This window comes from Acomys russatus, chromosome 5, assembly GCF_903995435.1.
Source record: "Acomys russatus chromosome 5, mAcoRus1.1, whole genome shotgun sequence".
Lineage (NCBI taxonomy): Eukaryota > Metazoa > Chordata > Mammalia > Rodentia > Muridae > Acomys > Acomys russatus.
Genome location: NC_067141.1, coordinates 37,996,580 through 38,017,051, shown reverse-complemented (window position 1 = coordinate 38,017,051; position 20,472 = coordinate 37,996,580). Strand labels below are relative to the sequence as shown.

The window sequence follows — 20,472 nt, the reverse complement described above, 5'->3', positions numbered from 1 at the left end:
CAGAACAAATTTGTGAAGTAGAGTCTAGATTTATTCTCCTTTAACAGATAAAGATGCAGGGAAAAAACATTTAAAGAATTTAGCTTCGGTCACACAGACACCCCAAGCAGCTCTGGAAGTTTAATGTGAGTGGTGTTGTTTCAGGGTGTTGAGTACTCCTTGCCAGTATGGAGGTTTCGACACCAATGTGATTTCCCTCAGAATCAGGTATTCTCAGCAGCATGACTCAGGCAGCTGGGTATGCTGGCCCTACCCTGTAATCCCAGCTGGTGGAGGTGCAGGCAGGAAAACCAAGGTCATCATTAGTTATATAGCAATTCTGAGGTCAACTAGAGTATATGAGACCCTGTCTCAAAAAGTATAAAAAGGAAGAAAAAGAAAAAGAAAGTAATATGAGGAACATTGCGAAGGCCTCTTGGGAGATTCTTGGCCTCTGTGAAGCTCGTCCTGTGTGAAATCCGTTACCTGTCATCTCTTGTGAGCAGAGATCTACAGGTGTTTGAGTACTGTTATCTACCACAGCCTCCCCAGATTGCAGAGAAGAATGTCTCTGTGTGTGTGTGTTTTATATTACATCTATATAAAACTCTTTTGTGGCTATGAAATAAATGGGGAGCTAGAAGTAACACATTTCAAATAAATAAACAAAAATAACTAAAATATTAAAATAAGATAAAAAATGTTTTATGTAGCTGGCCATGGTGCTGTACACTTGTAATCCCAACACTTGGGGAAGCAGAAGCACGTGGATGTCTGTGAGTTCAAGGCCAGCCTAATACCAAATGAATCCAGCACAGCCAAGGCTACACAGAGAAACTTTGTCCTAAAAAACAAAAACAAAAAAATTTTTGTTTATATATGAATATGGGTACATATGTGTGTATGTGTATATATGTGTGTGTGTACGTGCATATACATAAGTATGTAATTGGGTTGATAAGAGAGAAAAAAGAGAGCAGATATAGCAAAATACTGATTACAATTTGGAAGCATAAGAAAATTGTAAAACACTATTTTATTGTTCTATATAATAAACTGTATACTATTTAAAATGGGGGAAATTTTATTTTTATATACATCCATCTCTCCCTTTAAGTAATTAAAACTTGAAATAAAGGATATGTCGTAAGCTTTCAAAAATCATGAATTTTCTATAAACCGTGCTGCGTTCCAATGTCATTGCTATTCCATTTTATTTTTATCTTGGAAGATTGGAAGAAAATTCTATATTTAAATTCTGTGATAAGCATTTTTAGTCTTGTCTGTATTTTGAGCATTTATAAATGCTTTTAACAGTGAATGATATGCCTTCACATCCATGGCCTGCCTTGAAGTCCCAGAAGGTCTTTGCTTCACTGATATTTATCTGACATATTTAAACAAAGTGGTTATTTAGTCCATATTTGCAGGAGGATGCAATGAGATTAAAAAAAAAAAAAAGGACTGAAGATTGCAGAAGAGTCTATACTAAATTATGTGCTGCAGGGCAGACTTACACAGATTTCTTCAATTTTGCATAGACTCATACTTCCTTCATGCATCCTAGAGCCTCCAAAGTGTCTTTTCTTTAAATAATGCAGTGAAGAAATTAAATAATTAAAATTGCAGGCAAGAAGTATTAAAGTAGAAAAAAGGAGGCAAATGAAAGGAAAGAAATGAATCTTTTTAGAGAAAATGATACGAACCTTTTAAGTGCTCCTCACATGGAGGGGTGGCCCTCAGGAATCAGAGCTTGGGAAAGCAACTCCTTCCTGGAAAGAAAATTTGGGGTTTTTGCTTCTGATTACTCAGTTTTAATAAGGCTCCTGGGGTTAGCGATTAGACTGTAGTGTTTCAATTTAAAAAGCATTCTTTGAGACAGGGTGTGACAATGAGGTGCAATTTGGCCTTGAATTCAATGGTCCTCCTGCCTCAACTTCTCGAGAGCTGGGATTGTAAGCATGTGTCACCACACTTGGCCTGAGTAAATTTTGATTACTTCATTTGCTTCATTATTTATTTTGAGACAAGGTCCTATGTTTCAGCCCAGCCCAGACTGGAACTCTCTGTCTAGCCCAGGCTATCCTTAAGCATATTGAAGCTCTCCCAGCATTCTCTGCACGGCTGGGCTTGGAGATGTGAGCTCCCATATTCAAATACTTTAGGAACCCATTCTTCTGGATGCTTTGAATTTACTGGAACTTGGTCCTGCCCTCTGGTTATTACAGATGCCCTGACCTGTACTTTAGGTGAGACTGTATTGGAAGGCTGGGCATCAGACAAAAGTCTTTAAGGGGCAGGTTCCAAGCATCCTGTTTTCCCCCCAAAGCCTTGTCTGCTGCATATACTTAAGAGCAGGAGCTAATTTAAAGAGATTTTAGATGTCTTAGGGAGCAAAGCATTCCTTAGCTTCCTTTCCACTTTGCCTTAATCTAATTAAGAGCCCAGACCTCACACTTCAATCAGAGTTAACTGTTAAAGCTTAAGGGGACTTACAAAATCTTACAGAATCTCATTGGTTGAAGATAGATTACTGTTCAGCCTAGATAGTGTCCATTAAAGAGTTAAACACCCCCCCACACACACACCAAACAAATAAACAAAACAAAAAAGGTTCTAAAATTTCCAGATCCCTAGGGAAAGTCACTGACAAGAGTGTACCAGATATTTGAATCCTGCAGTGATATTGCTCAAACCCAAACCTGAGAATCTGGCCTTTAAAATGTATTACAAGTTCTAGTCGCTACACAAAATTCCTGATCTGTTCCAGCAGAATCTTCTTTGATGAACTTTTTGGATGACTTCTCTCTCAAAGTTAGTACTTGGCATTGACAATCTGAGAATCTGGTACTATCCCAATTCAATTTAAGCACTAAATGTTAATGGCTCAAAACTTTTGAAAATGTGAACTCCTACATTAGCTGTTAAGCTAGCATCGGCTGACCGATAGACTAATAGATGGGTGGATGGATGGATGGATGGATAAACAGATGGATGAATAAATAGACAACAGAAGCGATTAAGTAGGTTCTAAGCATGGTAGGTTTGGGGAATTCTGTGCCTGTAGCAGGGTTGATTCAATTCACCACATTTATTGGACCACTTTACTTGTTAAAGTTCCTTGTCTGGTCCTCTTAGAATGTGTCTAATTATGAGACCCAAATGCTGTAAATTGATTCTGAGGAAAATGTCTAACACACATGCAGACTTTATTCCTTATTTTCTCTGAAGTATTTTTTTACAACAATAAAAAATTATAAACAATTTAAATGCCTAACAGGAGAGCTTAGTAAATTATTATACATCAACCCAATGGAGTGTGGTCATTAAAATGATAATTACAAAGACTGTGGAGGCATATTCATACCATATATTTTGTGAGAAACACAGGACATAAAGTATATACGTGCTGAGTTTACAAGGTTATAAAGATATGCTGTGTTCAGTCTGCTTCAAGAGAGGACTATCTAAACATGCAAAGTGCTGTGTTTTAGCAGGGCCAGTGTCATATCTCTCTTCTTTTCAAACTATTTTAAATACATTTCTATTATTTCATTCTGATGAAAGTGAGGGTGGTGAAGGCAGAGTGTGGTGGGTAAAACTGTACAAGGAAGACTTTGAGGGTGTTTTAGAATAATGTGAGGTGAAAAATTAAAACATACCTCATCACAAACAGTTATTACTATTATTGCTGAAGCTGCTACTGTTATTGTTATTGTTGTTGTTGTTGCTGTTGCTGTTACTATGACTACGACCTACTACTTATGGCTGGGGCTCCTATATTCTAGGCTGGCCTCAAACTCTCCAACACCTTGAGCTTCTGACTCTCCTGCTTCCACACCTCATGAGTGCTTGGATTCCTGGCATCACTTTGAATCTTTTCTGTCATTATCAAAGTTCTGCTAACAGCTAGGTGTATTGGGCATGTGCAAGTACGTTTGTGGTGCAGAGGAGTCAGTGTTTAAAAAGTGCTGCTGTGGGAAAACAGCTGTGATAATAGGAACCACTGATAGAATAAACATGGATGTGAAATTTTTTTTATAAGAGCATCCATCATCATATGAATTCCAACAGACTTCTCAATTGTTTCCCTCAAACACAGGGTTTCATCATCATCCAACTCATCAGTCTATCTGCAGGATCTAAGTAACTAGCAGCTCAATTCCACTTTCAGCCTCGAGACTTCTGGGCAGTGTTGATTTGGATATCTGTCTGGGAGGAGAGCTGAGGGTTTACTGGACTCTTGAGGTGGAGAGAGATGAGGAGGAGGAGGAGGTGAGAAGAAGTGCCCTCCAGTGACAGACATGGGGAGGCTGTGAGGGAGCCCTCCAGATCCTTCTTCCCACTTGACAGCAGGACTTTCCCACAGAAGACTGGCAAGCAGTAAGATGGGACAGAAGGGCCTTTGGGTTATGCTTATCGACTGAGATGCTTACCTTGGTAGATTTGTTACTGAAGCCGGAGTTCGGGAATTACCGCACCCACAAGATTCAGAAAACGTGTGTTTCGGCCCAACTGCCATCACCCACTTGCTGTGTGTAGCTGGACAAACAATTCCACCAGCCTCTTCACATTGCTTTAGAGAAACTGGCAGCCAGGAGAGCATTAAAATAACGACCATGCCTCTGTTAATTTGATGTGTCGCTGTGAGGAGCAAATGTGACAGCAACTGGAAAGGACTTTGAAAAGTTTATGTGAAAGCTGTCAGAGTGCTCTGTGGGTATTAGCCATCAAAGTCATGCAGGGTCATTCTTTATCCAGTCTGGGTGATTTGCTGTCACCCTTAACACATGGGTTAGACAACTTCCCTTCTCTTTGATCTAAATGGTTCCGGGAAATTTTGCTTTGAATTTGTATGTAGGAAAGATCCTGTTCCTGCCTGAACACTGTTTGGCAGAGGGGTTATCATTAAACACACAGAGGACGAATAACAGGAAAAACTGCAGCCTAGAAAGCCCAGTGGAGGTAAAGGGGCTACAAGATAATAGAATATTGATTAGATAATTTGCCTCGGTGTCATTAGTTTCCACATATAACTGAACCACTTCTGAAAGTTTCATCTCTCAAATCACTAGAATCAATCTGTGAAACCCACAGCTCCCCCAGAACACACTTGGGCAGAAAAATGCTTTTTTCAAGTGTGCAGGGTATTAATTGCAATGTCAATTCCATACAGAGCCATTACTTTTATGCAACCACCAGTGCAACCTTGATTATTGAATGTATCTTTGGGTGGCCACCTTCTCACTGCAGACTAACTTAACTTCCCTTGTCCATCTGACACCTACTATTCTGCTTCTTTGAGTTCTGAATTCCAAACTTCAACAACTCCTTAAAGTTTTGGGTTTTTTTTTTTTTTCTTTCTAATACTGCTTGCCCCAGTTTTACAGAATGTCAGTGTTTTGCATTGCTGACATTTTCCACCAAATTCTTTTCATTTTTCATGTTGTTGCCCAAATAATGTCAACATGCAAATATTCTATGAGCTTGCCAACTTGCATCTGTATGGACACACATCAGAGGACAACAAAGGCAGAGTAAGAAGTAGTAACTAATAATAAATATATTGCCTGTTTTCCCACAGTGGGTTGAATCCTTGCTCACCCCTCATCCTTTAGTATCTTTCTGGAACTTAAAACAATGCTTTTCGTTTAAGTGAACAAACAGTAAGTAGTACTGCAGAGAGATGTTTTCCTCATCCAAAGCCAAACAATGTTGTACAGTGTCATCAGGAAACTCAATCTCCCCTTTACTGACAGAGGGCAATATCCAGCATTTATAAGCGCCATTTATATTATAGATGTACTTAACATATCTTTGAAATGGGCTAATGCTGTTTGTATTTGGAGAACAATTAAAGAAAGCCTTCCCTTGTCTTTAATCATTCACTTGGCTCTTGGCTCCTGAATTGCTAAGGGAAGTCAAATCAGTCACTGGACTTGAAGGATAGCACTTGTCAGGTTTCAAATTGGATTCTGACCCCTCCCCCCACCTCATCTTTAATGAAGCATCTATTTGTGAGGATAGTAATAAGGACCTTGTAAATAGCAATGATGCACTTTTAAAAAATATGAAATCTACGGTTTCTCCTGAATGCATTCCACTGGCTTTTAGGGAAAACAACTTTATTGGTAAGTTATTCTCAAGTGTGAGATAACCGTTTGAAAATAGAACTCTGTTGCAGTTCTTGGTGTGTAAGTCATCGCCATAAGTCTCAGCTGAACACTCCATCCAAAAAACAGCTACTGAGAGGTTTGGCTCTCGAAGATAGCCTTATTGTGAATCAAAGGGCAATGGGAACAAAAATGTCAAAATTCTGTTTGTGCATTACTTAAAATCTGAGATGAGTGCATGGAACTTTGTGAGGGAGAAAAAAAAAAAAAAAACCAACAGCACTGTGCAGTGACTAAGTAATAACTACATCCCTAATACAACAAAGGCAGAATGCAATTATGTCACAGTCGACGACAGCGATCTAGACACAAGGCTGGAAAGTGAGGGAACATAATAGAGTCACATACCATATGATGACATTTCAGGCCAGGATGGGCCCTCAATGCAGCAGTTTCCTCATAAGTTTAAAGAGAGCTGAAATATAAGCGTCACTAGTGAAGCGGTAGACAGTATAAGACCACAGCATTCCTCATTGTCTTCCTTGGGTGCTGCTGGCATAAGGAAGTACCACATTCCAGATGAACAAAAGTAGAGATCATATAATTATATGCACACATAACTTTCTAATTTAATAATAAGTAACTAGGTTACCTGCTTATGTACTTACCATACTTTTTTTTTTATTATTTGAGGTTATTCCTTCTACTTGTTTAAAGGAAAAATTATTGAAAAATTATGTCATGTCGTACCGCCATTAGCTTCATATACTTCTTGTTTATCTTGTGTTGTGGTTCGAACGCAAATCAACTTCATTGGCTCCTGTGCCTGAATAGTTGATCCCTAGCTGGTCGTGATGTTTTGGAAGGTTGTGGAACCTTTAGAAAGGTAGAGTCTCACTGGAGGAAGTGAGTCATTGGTGGGGGTAGAGGTGAGGGGCTTTGAGGTTTTATAACTAGGTCCCCCATTCAAGTCACTTCTTGTCACATATTTGATCAACAAGCAACAAGAAAAAGAATAAATATGCCTTGTCTCTTGAGTATGTTCCAAGGACCACAGCAAGGGATCAACCTATAATGTATACAGTTGTGTACAGTGTATAGTGTATACAGTGTAGTATGGCCATTCACTCTTCACAAATACCTAAAGCTGCAAGTGTGTTAAGGAATATATATATATATATATATATATATTTCCCTAATGGTGGTACAACATGATGTAATTTTTCAATAATTTTTTCTTTAAACAAGTAGAAGGAATAACCTTAACACACACACATATATGTATACTAAGAACTACATATATCTATCACAAGGTACTTATAAAATATATTTTCCTAGTTTGCTGTATTTCAGATTAACACGTAAAAATCACATTGTGTATGTATCATTTCAGAATGTCTCCTTTGGTACCAATGAATTAGAGTTGTTCCCTCAGAAAATGTTTAAATTCCTAAGGCACTTTTAACTTTATCTTCCCAGTGAGATCATATTGTTGAGTCAGTTGTCATTAAAGACCTGAGTCCCTGGGAGGATCTAAAGAATAAAAGAGAGACAATTACATGTTTGGGAGGACAGACTCCAGAGCCCCCACAGAAAGAGTAATTCATTAATCCCAGAACTTTGGATGTTGGGGAAGAATTGCTGTGAGTTTCCAAACAACCTGGCTATATATAGAGAGTGAGTCCATCTTAGAAAGAGGAAGACAGCAGGGTGTGGTGGTGCATGCCTTTAATCTTAGTACTCAGGAGGCAGAGGCAGGTGGGTCTCTGTGAGTTCAAGGATAACCTAGTCTGCAAAGTGCATCCAGGATAGCTAGGGTGACACAGAGAAACCCTGAGTCAAAAAGCCAAAACCAAACTAAACAACAAAAACAAAAACAAAACAAAGAAAAAAAAGAAAGAAAGATAAACGAAAAAGAAAAGAGGAAGAAGAAGAGAATAGCAGTGGGGGTAGGGGGGTTTACTCTTAGTGGAGGGCTGCCATGGGCTTACAGACCTAGTCTTTCTGATGGGTAAAAGTTTGAGATCTAAAGCTGTTCCTTTTGTTCCCCCATCCTTTCTTCACCTGCTCTCTCCATCAGTTAGAGAGTTAAGTAGGGTGGGGAGTCAGCAACCCCACCCATCATATCCATCATGAATGGGAAAGCTAGAAGAATAGGAGAAGCTAGCAAAAGAGACACAAAGTTGTTTCATTTCCTTCCTGTCTGGGAGAAATAAGTCACGCACAACCTTCACACTTCTTCTGTTCCAATTGGAAAAGCTGTGTTGGTGTCACATTAAGGATGACCTCAGAGGCACCAAAATGTGTTGGTGTCACATTAAGGAATGAAAACACAATGAGCCCAAATTTGAGTCCTTCTTTCTTTTTTTGTGTCTTCTGTCTGCCCGTAGTTTGAGCTTACTGAACTGTCTGTGTCTGTTTGTTTCTTTTGCTATCCCAGACAAAGGGATTTCCTCTGCACTTATAGGACACCACCGAAAACCTGGCATGGGGAAGGAATAATGGATTTTTCAGTACTGTTTAATAGAATTTTACCCAGGAAGAAGTCATTTTACTGATCCCAACTGACTCAAATAGGAAATATAACCACCAATAGACATTATCAAGCTGTTTGCACATGCTGCCTCTAATATTTATAGTGGATATTTGTTTTTCAGTGTGCTTCCAATCTGTTGGCTGTTTCAGCAAATGATAACACACACACACACACACACACACACACACACACACACACACACACATCTCCGTGTTTTGGGAATGGAACAGTACATAGCTTAAATTAAAGCTATGCACTGGCTGAGGTTGTAAGAGCTCATTACTTGGGAAATCCAAGGCATAATAAGGCTAGTTACGCTGTTTTCTTCAAGGCAAGTTAAACATAATAGGCTGATCACCCAGTAGGATATCAGGTTAAAGCACAGTCTGAAGTGACCTCAGGATGTATTATTATTAACTGCTGTGAGATCTGCTTAATGTTCAGCATTTGGTGTGTGTGTGTGTGTGTGTGTGTGAGGGGCTGAGGGGTATCAAAAGATAGTGTCATAAAGTTGTATAACTACAGAAAGCTTTCTGAGGATCAGTTAATCATTGCAGGCTTTACATGCATAGAGAAGGTGGTCAGCCGGGTGGTGGTGGTGCACACCTTTAATCCCAGCACTTGGGAGGCAGAGGCAGGCGGATCACTGTGAGTTCGAGGCCAGCCTGGTCTACAAAGTAAGTCCAGGACAGCCAAGGCTACACAGAGAAACACTGTCTCAAAAACCCAAAAACAACAACAACAACAAAAGAAGGTGGTCAACAATGCCCATGTAAGCCAGCTTCAAACACATTAAAGACATAACTAAGGCTTCCTAAGGCCTGTAGAACTAGGATGTGTCCCCTCTTAAGATCACGGAATAAACATGTCTGCAGTAAATGTGACATTAAGCTTTCAGTTAACCTCCGTCTTAGGGATATTATGCATCATCAATCATATTTGTAAGTGGCGTTGGTTCAAGACCTGAGACATCTGAAAAGGGAAGTCAAATTTCTGTTTTCCGGATTGAATTTGCTTTACAAGCCTGAGTATGTAAATTAAGCTAATGTTAATTTTTGGTTCACAACACACTACTGTCTTTGGCACATGCAGTCTTTTTTCTGTTGTATTTGTATTATTCATCCATCTAACTTATTTTTCTCTGATTAGATTACTGCCCTCCAAATTGGCTTTCTGTTGAACTCCATGATTTTATCTATTAAATAAAATTGGATGATGTGCTATCTAAGGTCCCCTTCAACTCTGAAGTTTTATGAATGAGATTAGGACTTGCAATATATTTGGCTCGGTGCCTGGCATATGACAAATGCCTAATAAATGTGGCTTATTTGCATAGCTTATTACTATTAACATTATTAAATCTGATGAATTTTTATTGTTATTCCTGAATTTCAAATATTGGAAAGCTGTTTGGGATCACGTGACTCAGTCACTTTTCCACTGAGCTGTGACATATCCAGCCACATTTTCCTCTTCATCGGCTCCAAAGTACCCATTATGAATTTATTATTGACTTACAGATTTTAAGCCTAGGTGAAATTTTAAAGGTTACTTTTCATCAAGGAAGAAATGAAATATCTTAAAGCAAACTCTTCCCAGAATAATTCCAGTGTGCAATGGTGAGATACACCATTCTTGTGCTCTGCAGCTTAGATTTCACTTAACATTTCTTTTAGAGCTGTCAGGGGCCTTGGCAAAGAGGCCAAACACTAGTGGAGCCTCATTGTCAAGTTGTACTTTGCTAGGTAAAAACAGGGTAAAAATGTAAAACTGCCTGACCTCACACCAGATGGCAGTTATAGAGGGAGCATCATCGATGGCGGAACCTTGAGGTGCTATTTTTTCATCCAAAGTTTGGACTTGAACTTCTTGTCTCAAGTCAGCAATGGTTTTGTGTGCCATCAGTGCTCCCCTCCCCCCTTGGCTTCTGAGTATTTGTGATAAGGCTGACTGTCATATCAGCACACCTAAAGTTACAGAGTAAAGCACTCCTTTCCTGTAGATCTTAGTGCTTATCAGAAGGCTGTGTTCCGGGCCAAAGGAGACTCCATTCAAGGAGGCTAAGTAGCTAATAAAGACTCTAAGTCAGGAGGAAGTTTCTTTATCAACAGACAGGGACATCATCTTTATATGCAAATAAATTTTACATTTGTTTCTCTATGTAGTGTGTGTGTGCCACTCTTGTGAAGGTCAGAAGACAATTGGCTGGAGTGGAGTTCTCTCTATTAGCACATTGGCCCTTGGGATTGAACTCAGGTCCCCAGACTTGGTGGTAAATGCCATCTCACCAGCTGGGTTTTCTCTGTTAAATACACTCGTATCAAAGAGAAAGAATATGCCCTTTAAGAAACTAAATCTTGGTCCAAGAATTAGCTAACTAAGTGATTTCCTCTAATTCCTACCCTTGTTATGTTTGGGTACAGCACACCAAGCAGAACACACTTACAGAATGCGAGCGTGTTAACAGAAAATGAAAGATATGTACACCATAGAAAATTAGTAATGAGCAATTTTGTCATACTGGGGAAACAGTTTTTAGCTCCCAGGAGACTTTGGCATTGCTCTTCATTTCATTCATGACTTCAAGCCTAGAGGCAACATGGCTTTCAAGAGAGGCCAGGCAGAGTATGAGGTGTGGGGTGAGGGGTGTGGTGGGTGTGCATATGTGCGTGTGTGATAAGTGTGTGTGTGTGTGTGTGTGTGAGAGAGAGAGAGAGAGAGAGAGAGAGAGAGAGAGAGAGAGAGAGAGAGAGAGAGAGAAGTGTTCCAGAATCCTAGAGAGAAATCTCCAAGCCGTGTCTCAAATGTGACTGTCAAAGTGCTAGGTGCTGTGAGCAGGATGCCCATCATGGTCAGGCAAGCAAATCCACCCAGTTTTGTCCCTTATTTGTGGCTAAGATTCAGATCTTTGGGGGAATTATTCTTCTATCTGGAACTCAGCAAGTTGTAGCAGCATTACAGATATCTCTCTCTCTCTCTCTCTCTCTCTCTCTCTCTCTCTCTCTCTCTTTCTCTCTCCCTCTCTCCCTCCCTCCCTCCCTCCCTCACCCTCCTTCTTGCCTCCTTACTCTGGAATCCATGGATGTTAAGAGGTCTGTACAGAGGGACTTGCCAGGAGCTAGTCTATACCAACTCTCCAAAGCCAAGCAAAATGCCGTTTCTCCCCTTACAAAACTAATGCCTAATAACATTTTCTCTAGAGAATTCTGATCCTAAATTCCATCAGTATTTTGTGTGCCCCACTACCACCACCACCAATAACAACAATGTTTGGCAAATCTGATAGGAACCATAGAGCAGGTCCTCAAAACAGATGTGTTAAACCAGCCAAATAAATACATCAATAGGATCCTGCAAAATGTATCCATTTTTCTCATCTACCTTTTGATCTGTAACTTAGATATATTGTTATTTTGAGTTTGCAGAAAGAATTAAAATATAACATATTAATACAGTATGCAGAATGCCATAAAATTTATCCTCCAAGTTGCCAGTAGAATTAAGCTTACAGAGATAGTTCCAATGATAAAACCATCCTGTAATGGGTTAATCTCAGACACATTCAACTAGTGTTTAGGAAAAAAGATAAGGAATGGAAGAAGAGGGAAAAGGGAGGTAGGAGTTCAGGACAGCTGCTCCTTTTATGGTTAAGTGAACCTTTTCATAAGGGCTAATTTTTCTTCTTACCACAAACCACTCATTGGCACCTCACCTGCGAAAACGGAGGTGGGGGGGTTATAGAAGCTTGAACTGGGCCAGCCGCGGTTCCCTGCTGTGTCTGAAGTCACTGTGCTTTATTTAATGTAGACGTGGTATTTCATCTGACTTCCTCTGTGGTCCTTTTTATATTACCATCCTTCACTGTTCCCATGTCCCCTTGCTGGGGAAAATGAAGCCCTCAGGGGCTGTAACCCAACAAACGAATGGTCACTCCCTTGGAATCCACACTTGTCCATCCTCTAGGACTGCGGGATAGTCATATCTTGTTCCAAGCACGGAATTTCACTCTCCTGTCTTGCTGCTGCTGGGTATCAGAAAGGCCACCTCCAAAGTCAGCAGGCGACAGACTTTTGGCTTTGGTTGTTATAAGAGTGGATGGGACTTAACTGTCCTGTGTGGCAGCTTCTCCAGGGAACAGAATGTGCAAAATAAACCGTTGCTGAAAACCATAAAGAATTAGCGAAGTGAAAATCTCGAGTTATTTATTTGGCAATTGAGGCAAGAGTGACCTTAAAATGTTTAGTCCAGGATGTTAAGAGTCTTTGCCGTGCTTCCCTCTCGTCATCGTCATCGTGTAAACCTTAGACTTTCCGGAGTAGTGGGAAATTAATTCAAATCCAGCCTGGCAGAGAAAAAAGGGATAGAAATCAAGACCCCAGTTGCCCTCTCCTCAGCCCTTTAGGGGAGACTGGCCTTGGCTGCCCCTACTCCGGAGGTTACGCAGGGAGAACTGGGAGGCGCTAGGACCTGGGTGGCGCCTGGCTGAGGCCCCGCTCGTGAGGGCGGAGGAGTGGAGGAGGGAGATGTGGGAAAGGAGGGGTGCTCCGGTGGGCGGGGGAGTCATTTATGCGGAGCGGGCGCCGCTGCCTTCGCCACTCACAGTCCCCGCGCGCTGCTCGGAGCCGGAGGGAGCGCAAAGAGCGGACGAGCGGGCGCTGGGAGACCAGTTCAGCAGAGGGGGCACCCGGCCGCAGCCTGCCCTCTGGCCGGTCGTCTTTGCGGTGCTCCGGGGCCCGAGAGGAGCTAGAGGCAAACGAGAGTCCAAGAGCGGAGCCGGGAGAGCCCACGGCGGTGGCGCCAGTCCCACTTCACCGCCTGCCTCCCGTGCCAGCCGGGGAGCGCTCGCCGACCGCCCAGCCCGCCCAGAGCCTGTAACCCTGGTCCCCGCTGTCCCAGGGATGGTCTAGGAGCCTGTGAGGGGCTCGCCGCTCCGCTCCCTTCCCTGGCTCTCCGCCTCCTACCGACCGCTCCCGGCTGCGTGCCCCGGCGGCCCAGGCCGGAGAAGTTAGTTGTGCGCCCCGCTTAGCGCGCGAGCCAGAGGGCGGGCGAAGGCAGCGAGGCGCCGGGACCATGGGTTGGGGCTCGGGGAGCCGCTGCTGCCACCCAGGACGGCGGGACCTGCTCTGTGTGCTGGCGCTGCTCGCCGGCTGCCTGCTCCCTGTGTGTCGGACGCGCGTCTACACCAACCACTGGGCAGTGAAGATCGCCGGCGGCTTCGCGGAGGCCGACCGCATAGCCAGCAAGTACGGATTCATCAACGTAGGACAGGTAACCAGCCCCGGGTGGCTCTGGCTCAGCACCCAGCAGCTAGCTGTTGGGGGCTTCTTGTCCCCTCCATTTGGACCCCTCCTCCTTTTCCAGATGTGCTTCGGCAGCTGCTGCCCAAACTCTAGGGCGATGCTCTCACCAGCGCACTGGTTGCACAGCTACACACATGCCCCGAAGTTCCCGGGATCCCTGTTTAATTTGTTTTTACAAGCAATGCGGGACAGGTAGGGTCTGTAGAAAATCTGGAGTGCGCTTGCACTGGTTCAGACTGTCTTGGACCTTTGGACCTGGAAAGTCTGGGAAATACCCCTGCGAGTGGCTATAGCGGGGAAGGTAGAAAGACCTTCAGGAGTGAGAAAACCCCTAGTCCCAACTGGGAAGGAAAAGACTGGATTAATCTCTTGGACTACTGAACTGCTGGGCTCTGGAGAGCTCGGTGTGCGCCTCCACTGGAGCGGGGTAGGGTAGGGGGCGGGACACTGGGAGGGAATCACGGATTTAGGGGGCTTTCTTGCTGCTGTCTCTCTGGGCTCCCGGAGCTGAGTAGGGAGGTACCTGGGAGATCTTGAAAGCTGCTAGAGGGTTCCGCTCCAAGAATTTAGGGATCTTCTATTGAGGCATGTTGTAGGAATGCTTTGATGAGGTGTCTTTGGTGGGTTTTCATTTGATTTGCCATGCTTGGGGAAATGCCATACATTTTTATGCGACCCTTGGTAGCGCCACCGATTTGTATTCTGGTCTAAATGTCCCGGATTTCGTCCTCTTTCCCATGTCCCTACCAGAAATGAGACTGGAGAGGGCTCTGTAAGTGTCCCCTCCTAGGGACCTCACAACTTCTTTGGAACTGATCCATGGAGGGGAACCCTGCCCTGGTTATGGCGCGACTAGGGTTGAGTGTAAAGCCAAGATGGGAGGGCCACGGGGGTGGGGTGGGGTGGGGGACATTCACATGGTGTTTCAAGACTATGGGACAGGAAGGTGCTTATTGCTGCTGCTAAAACAAGAGGGTACCGATGTTTTCTGAGAACATTCCCTTTGAATTCCTTGTCTAAGACAGCTCTCCCCTTGTCCTCACCATTGATTGCTCAGGGCACTGGTGGCCTATACTATACCTGCTCCTAGAAATAAGCTGGAGAGCAGCTGTGAGAGTTCTGAGGACAGGAGGGTGGGGTCTTGCCCTTTACCCTCCTGGAGGGAGGGAGGATGTAATCCAGAAAAGCCAGAGGGCTGAGACCAGGGCAAGGGGGCATGGTTTATGTCCTATGCCCCACATCCTCCTTAGGTCCATTAAAGAAGATAGGGCAGCCAGCCAGATTTTGTTGCCACAGTGCCTGACACCTGCAGGACAATTGCCTCTTGGGGCTCTGTTAGCCTCTTCTGAGAAAGAAACCCGGAGTCCATTCAGGTCTTTAAACAGTTGAGCACCGAGTGCACCTCAGTAGTGTCAAGGGGGAGGCTAACAGACATCCCGAGCACATCTCTCATCTTTCAGGAGGCATTTCCAGTTCAGCCAACCTTAAGCATCTTCTGTGCCAGCCATATTTGGGAGGTCAAGTTCTCAAAACCACACTTTGTTCTTAATTTAAAAACCAACTTTGGTGCACATTTGACATAGAACAGATCAGAAAATTGGGACAGGAGACCTACCCTAACATGCAAAGACACCATGGGGACCTAAAACTCTGGTCCAGGCTGGCTCCTCTGTGCATCTTCCTGTTTAGAGAATCCTTCCACCCAGTGTGCAAAGGAAAGAGTAAAATACCCATCCCCCTGAATTCTGATTGGGAAGCTCAGCAGACTGGAAGCAAATATCCAGTCACAGTTCACTGGTATTTAGTTTACAAGGACCTGCACTTGTTGATAATCAGATGCTTCTTAACTTGCAAAGGGTAGGGAGCCACTTCTGCCCTCCTGGATTCAGAATAGAGCTGAGATTGCAGAATCCAACAGTGAGAGGGGAAAACTCATCCACTTTGAACAAGCAAACCTAACAGTGTCCTATAGCCTCTACTGACTTTTTACAAATGCCTTTATAGTGAAGGCCCAAATTTTTTGTGTTAAAAGTAAGACTAAGGAAGTTTATATATGCATCATGAACTATTTAATGTAGTTTTTACTACTCCATTGTGGAAATCCTGAGTTGATGCAATAACTGGTATAAAAAGGTCCTCTATTGTACAGTGTAAAACATTTCTGTGTGAATCAAAGGAGCTTAAGCTTTGGCTGAGACATAGGTGGTAAATTGAGTTCCTCAGTGCAAGATCATGGCACTGAAAGGGCAGAATGTATTTCGTATTCAGCCTTTACTGCACTGACCTTTTAACACTTTAGACATCCTTTTGTTATTCTTTCTTTCCAGCAATAAACCAGCTGTGGTTCAGCTTAGGGCAGTAAATAATTTGCCAGTGTCTCTGGAATGTTTTCACATTTTTACTCAGTTGTTCTGGGGGGTTGGGGGTGTTATCTCATGAGTCAGAAGTTGGAAAAAGAACTTGTTATTATTTCTGAAGTCATTTATGATTGCTGATAGCAGTATACATATAGATTGCAAACTATATGTTGATATATACATATCATATATATATTTATACATATATATATATATATGTAAGGTATTAAATTTTCACCACACTAAAGTACAATGTTGGCTGTCTACTTAGAATATCAATGCAGTGTTTTGTGTAGTATGTTAGCATTTAAAGGTAATACTTCTGGCCTCAAGATTTCTGCAGAAAAGCTTGTGTGGCTTTCTTTCCTGTTCGGGGAAGATAGGATGTTCAAAGTAACAGGAGAAGCCATCAAACAAGCAGAAAAGGACTTCTAGAAGGGAGCAGTAATGAGGGTTGTCTTGCTTCTGGTTATGGAGATAGCATTATGCTTTCTTGGTTTTCATAAAATGCTTCCATTTTATGAATGGTTTATGCTTTAACATTCTGAAGTGATGCCTAGCCACAATCGTTGTTAGCAGTTGTGATTATGTCAGCATCTGTCAAGCTTTGCTTGGTATGTCAGCTCCTGGGATGCCTGGAATTGGCAAGCTGAGCTCTGAGTAGGAGCCCCTCGAGTATCTAGAACTCGCAGGCCCTATTGCAGTGGTTCTCAATCTGTGGGTCATGAACCCTTTTTGAGGTAAGGTGGGGCATCATATGACCCCTTTACAGGGGTCACTTAAGACCATCAGACATATCAGATATGTACATTATGGTTCATAACAGTAGTAAAATTATATTTATGATGTAGCAATAAAAATAATTTTATGGTTGGGGGCTACCACAACATGAGGAACTAAACTATACAGCATCAGGCAGCTTGAGAATCACTGCCCAACTGGGAAGCCTAAGCGTAGGAGATATGCATGGCTGTTGGCCTGCTTGGGTAAGAAAGAAGGAGCCTTTGTCCTCTTATCACTAATCATATCCCCTGAGTCTTCAAGCTAACAGTCTACTGATTAGGGAATTGAAATGTTAAGGAATAAGATCAGATACATATTATCAATTATAAGTAGAATAACTCTGCACAGAGAGGAATTAATCTCTGGCTATTTGAATCCAGGGAGAAAGTCTCTTGTGAACAGATGGATTGCAATGAGCATTTGCCGTACTTAGCCGTCTATGAATTGCCAATAATCATTGATTCCAAGACTGAGATTACCAATAATAGTCTTACCATTAGCTACATCAGGTCTTGAGCAAGTCTCCTCAAGGATAAAGCCACATGAGGATTTGCTTTGTGCTGGGCTCCCCAGGAGAGCATAGGGGCATAGAGACTGCAGCAGCCACCAGCAAGGCTGTATAAGTGAGAAAGTCACTGAACTTAATGGCACCCCTGTGCCTTCATCTGTAAAGTGATAAATCTTGAGATAATGAGTGAAGTAACTATGCACTGCTCAGCACATAGGCCTGAATTAAAGGTTTGTTAGATTCGATACAGAGGAGAAATGTTGAAATAGCTGAGACCTAAGTGTTGTTTAGATATGGTGAAAGGAGGACATTTTTTAAATGGAAGATGCAAAATATAGATGTCAGGAAAGTGAATTTTTCATGACTAAGTTAGGTGAGTTTTATACACAGGGAGAATGATTTTCAATTTCAACTAACCCTCTAAGACGGTTTAAAAACCGTGTTATGTTGAGCTTAAACTATGAAAGCTGATTTCCGTGGATGGTAGCATTTTCTCCCATTTATCTTTGTTGTCGCCCTTTAAATATAGGCCAAGCTTGTTCAAGATGGAAAGGATAATATGTAAAGAACAAGGGCTATAGCTATAGCTTAGTTGGTAGTATTGTACTAAGAGCTGAGCTCAGTCGCTAGGACCATGTAAACTGGACATAGTGATGCCTGAGGTGGAAGTTCAAGGTCATCCTCAGCTATATAGTGAATTTGAGCCCAACCTGGGTAACATGAAACACCCTCTAAAACTGAACATATCTGAAGAGTAATTACATTATAAAGCACTTTACCTTAGCAAATTATATTAAATCATATTTGAATTCAGATGTTAAAACTGCATGTTACTTATATAAGTAAACTCAGAATGACTTTTAAGGTTAAGCAGGGGGACATCTGGAGCAGGAAGAACCTTGCTCAAAGATGTCATGAAGCTGCCTCATTAATTTTGGCCTGTGAATAATAGGATTTGTAAGTACTGATAAATGCTGGAACGTGAGTTCTGGGTGTTCATGGCTAGCATAGAAATAAAGGATGTGGCTAGCCTGGTTGAGTGTATGTAAGTGGACTGAGTTCCCATAGGAAAGCTGTAGACATTTTGTAAACAGCAGAGTAAATGGATGGTTAATCCCACTTTGATCCCCATGTGATACATCTGGCCTTGCACAGGACCGCTCTTCACACCCAAGAACCTCAGCCTTGCCTTGGCTAGCTGCTCTCACATGCCTTTTTCTCATGATGAGTCTAAACCAGAGCAGAAAAAGCTTAAGTGAAAAAAGCCATCAGAGGCCGTGGCCTGATAATGATGGAGTGTGTGTGTGTGTGTGTGTGTGTGTGTGTGTGTGTGTGTGTGTGTGTGTTGGGGGGGTGCTGGTCTGTTGTATTAACCTCATAGACAAAGAATGGGTTATATGAGGCCTTTGGGGCTCTGTTTAAACTTTTGAAAAGTATTTTTTGTGAGCCCCAAAGCTGTTGAATTTGCCTTATCACAGTCTTTCATGGGCTTGTATCCAGAGGTTTTAACATTAAAGGTCAGCCAGAGAACCAGGATAGTATGCTGGGAAAATGTCCAGAGAAGGGAGTCCTGACCCAGAAACGTCCTTTGGGATGGGAGGGGTATTTGTGCTATTCGCTCAATTTCTGTGAAGCAGAGCCTAGATTCTCCCCAAGGCTGAACAGTCTCACCAAGGCTGAACAGAGTCCCCAAGGCTGAACTGTTTCCAGGTATTGGTTTTTGTTTTGTTTGTTGTTAGTTTGTTTGTTTTTACTAGGCAAGCATCACTCAGCTCATTCGTGTTGACTCAGTACCAAGCTGACTTTGATTTCCTGGGTGACAGAAATGAATGCCTCCAGACATTCACGCTTGTTAGAAGATCCATGCATGCATAGATGTTTATATTTTTTGTCCATTTTTGCTTCTATAAAAATAAACATTGCACACAGTTAGAGGTAAAATTATATGTGTAGTGTTCACATTAATTTCTACAGCACACTGCTTTGCACCTGAGAGTACCAAAGAGAACAATTAATATCAATAAACGTGCTGACTTGAATGAGTCCTGGGAGAAAAGTGAGAGCAGGAAGAAAACAAGAGTAGGAGTGTGTGTGTGTGTGTGTGTGTGTGTGTTTCCTTTTGCTAACTAACCTAACCCTCTGTTCCTTGTTTATAATATAGAGCGCCACTCACTGTTAAGCCACCTAGGGGGATTGCTGTTAGAGTCAGGAGTACTGATAATGAAGATGACTATTTGGCTACAATAATGCACCGAGAGCATCTTGTGTTCAATAAGCACCACAAAGAGTGACAGGTGCTGCTCAAAGGAAAATGAACAAACACTGTGGTCCCTGGGGTCTTGTGGAGTGGAACAGTTGTGATTTTCCAAATTTCTGTGGTTGCCCTTTGGGGTGTAGTTGGGGGACAAAAGACAGAAGAGAGCATTGTACCTCACTTCTCTTAAACTTTTCCCTAAGACCCACAAATACAGTTTTGAGCTTGAGGCAACTTAGCTTTGCAGTCTGTTGGTTGGGCAGGCCTGGTGTTTACCAACTATGTACAGTGTAGGGGCTGCGAGACCTTTTATTCCAGTAATCAAAATAATAGCGTCTTAATTTAGCCTCACTCTGAATATACATGGAAGAATAGTGGGGAAGTAAAATCTGAAACATTGGAGGCCTCTAAAGAATACAGAGGGTACATTCGGATACAGGTGTCCAGAACCAAACCCATATCACTTACATACATGAGCTGCCAGGCAGGTAAGGGCATGAGAATTTATTGGTTGAAACAGATCCACATGCCTTGGTACTCAGCTCTGAAAACAGCCAGTGAAATTTTAAAAACAGAATCTATATGGTCAATTCTTTTTTTTCCCTTTTAAATAGCAAAACCTATCCTGACTTAAACTAACTT

The 20,472-nt window shown here is 42.3% G+C and overlaps 1 protein-coding gene across 2 annotated transcripts in view; it reads left to right on the top strand.

Annotated features, from left to right (window-relative positions):
* The first annotated feature begins 13,209 nt into the window (after positions 1-13,209).
* The window catches only part of Pcsk5 (proprotein convertase subtilisin/kexin type 5), a 426,655-nt gene continuing 419,392 nt past the window's right edge, over positions 13,210-20,472 (top strand). For both annotated transcript variants that reach the window (XM_051146218.1, XM_051146217.1), the window contains exon 1: positions 13,210-13,896. In XM_051146218.1, coding sequence (XP_051002175.1) covers positions 13,699-13,896 — 198 coding nt within the window. In that variant the 5' untranslated portion in view covers positions 13,210-13,698. The remainder of the gene's footprint in view (positions 13,897-20,472) is intronic.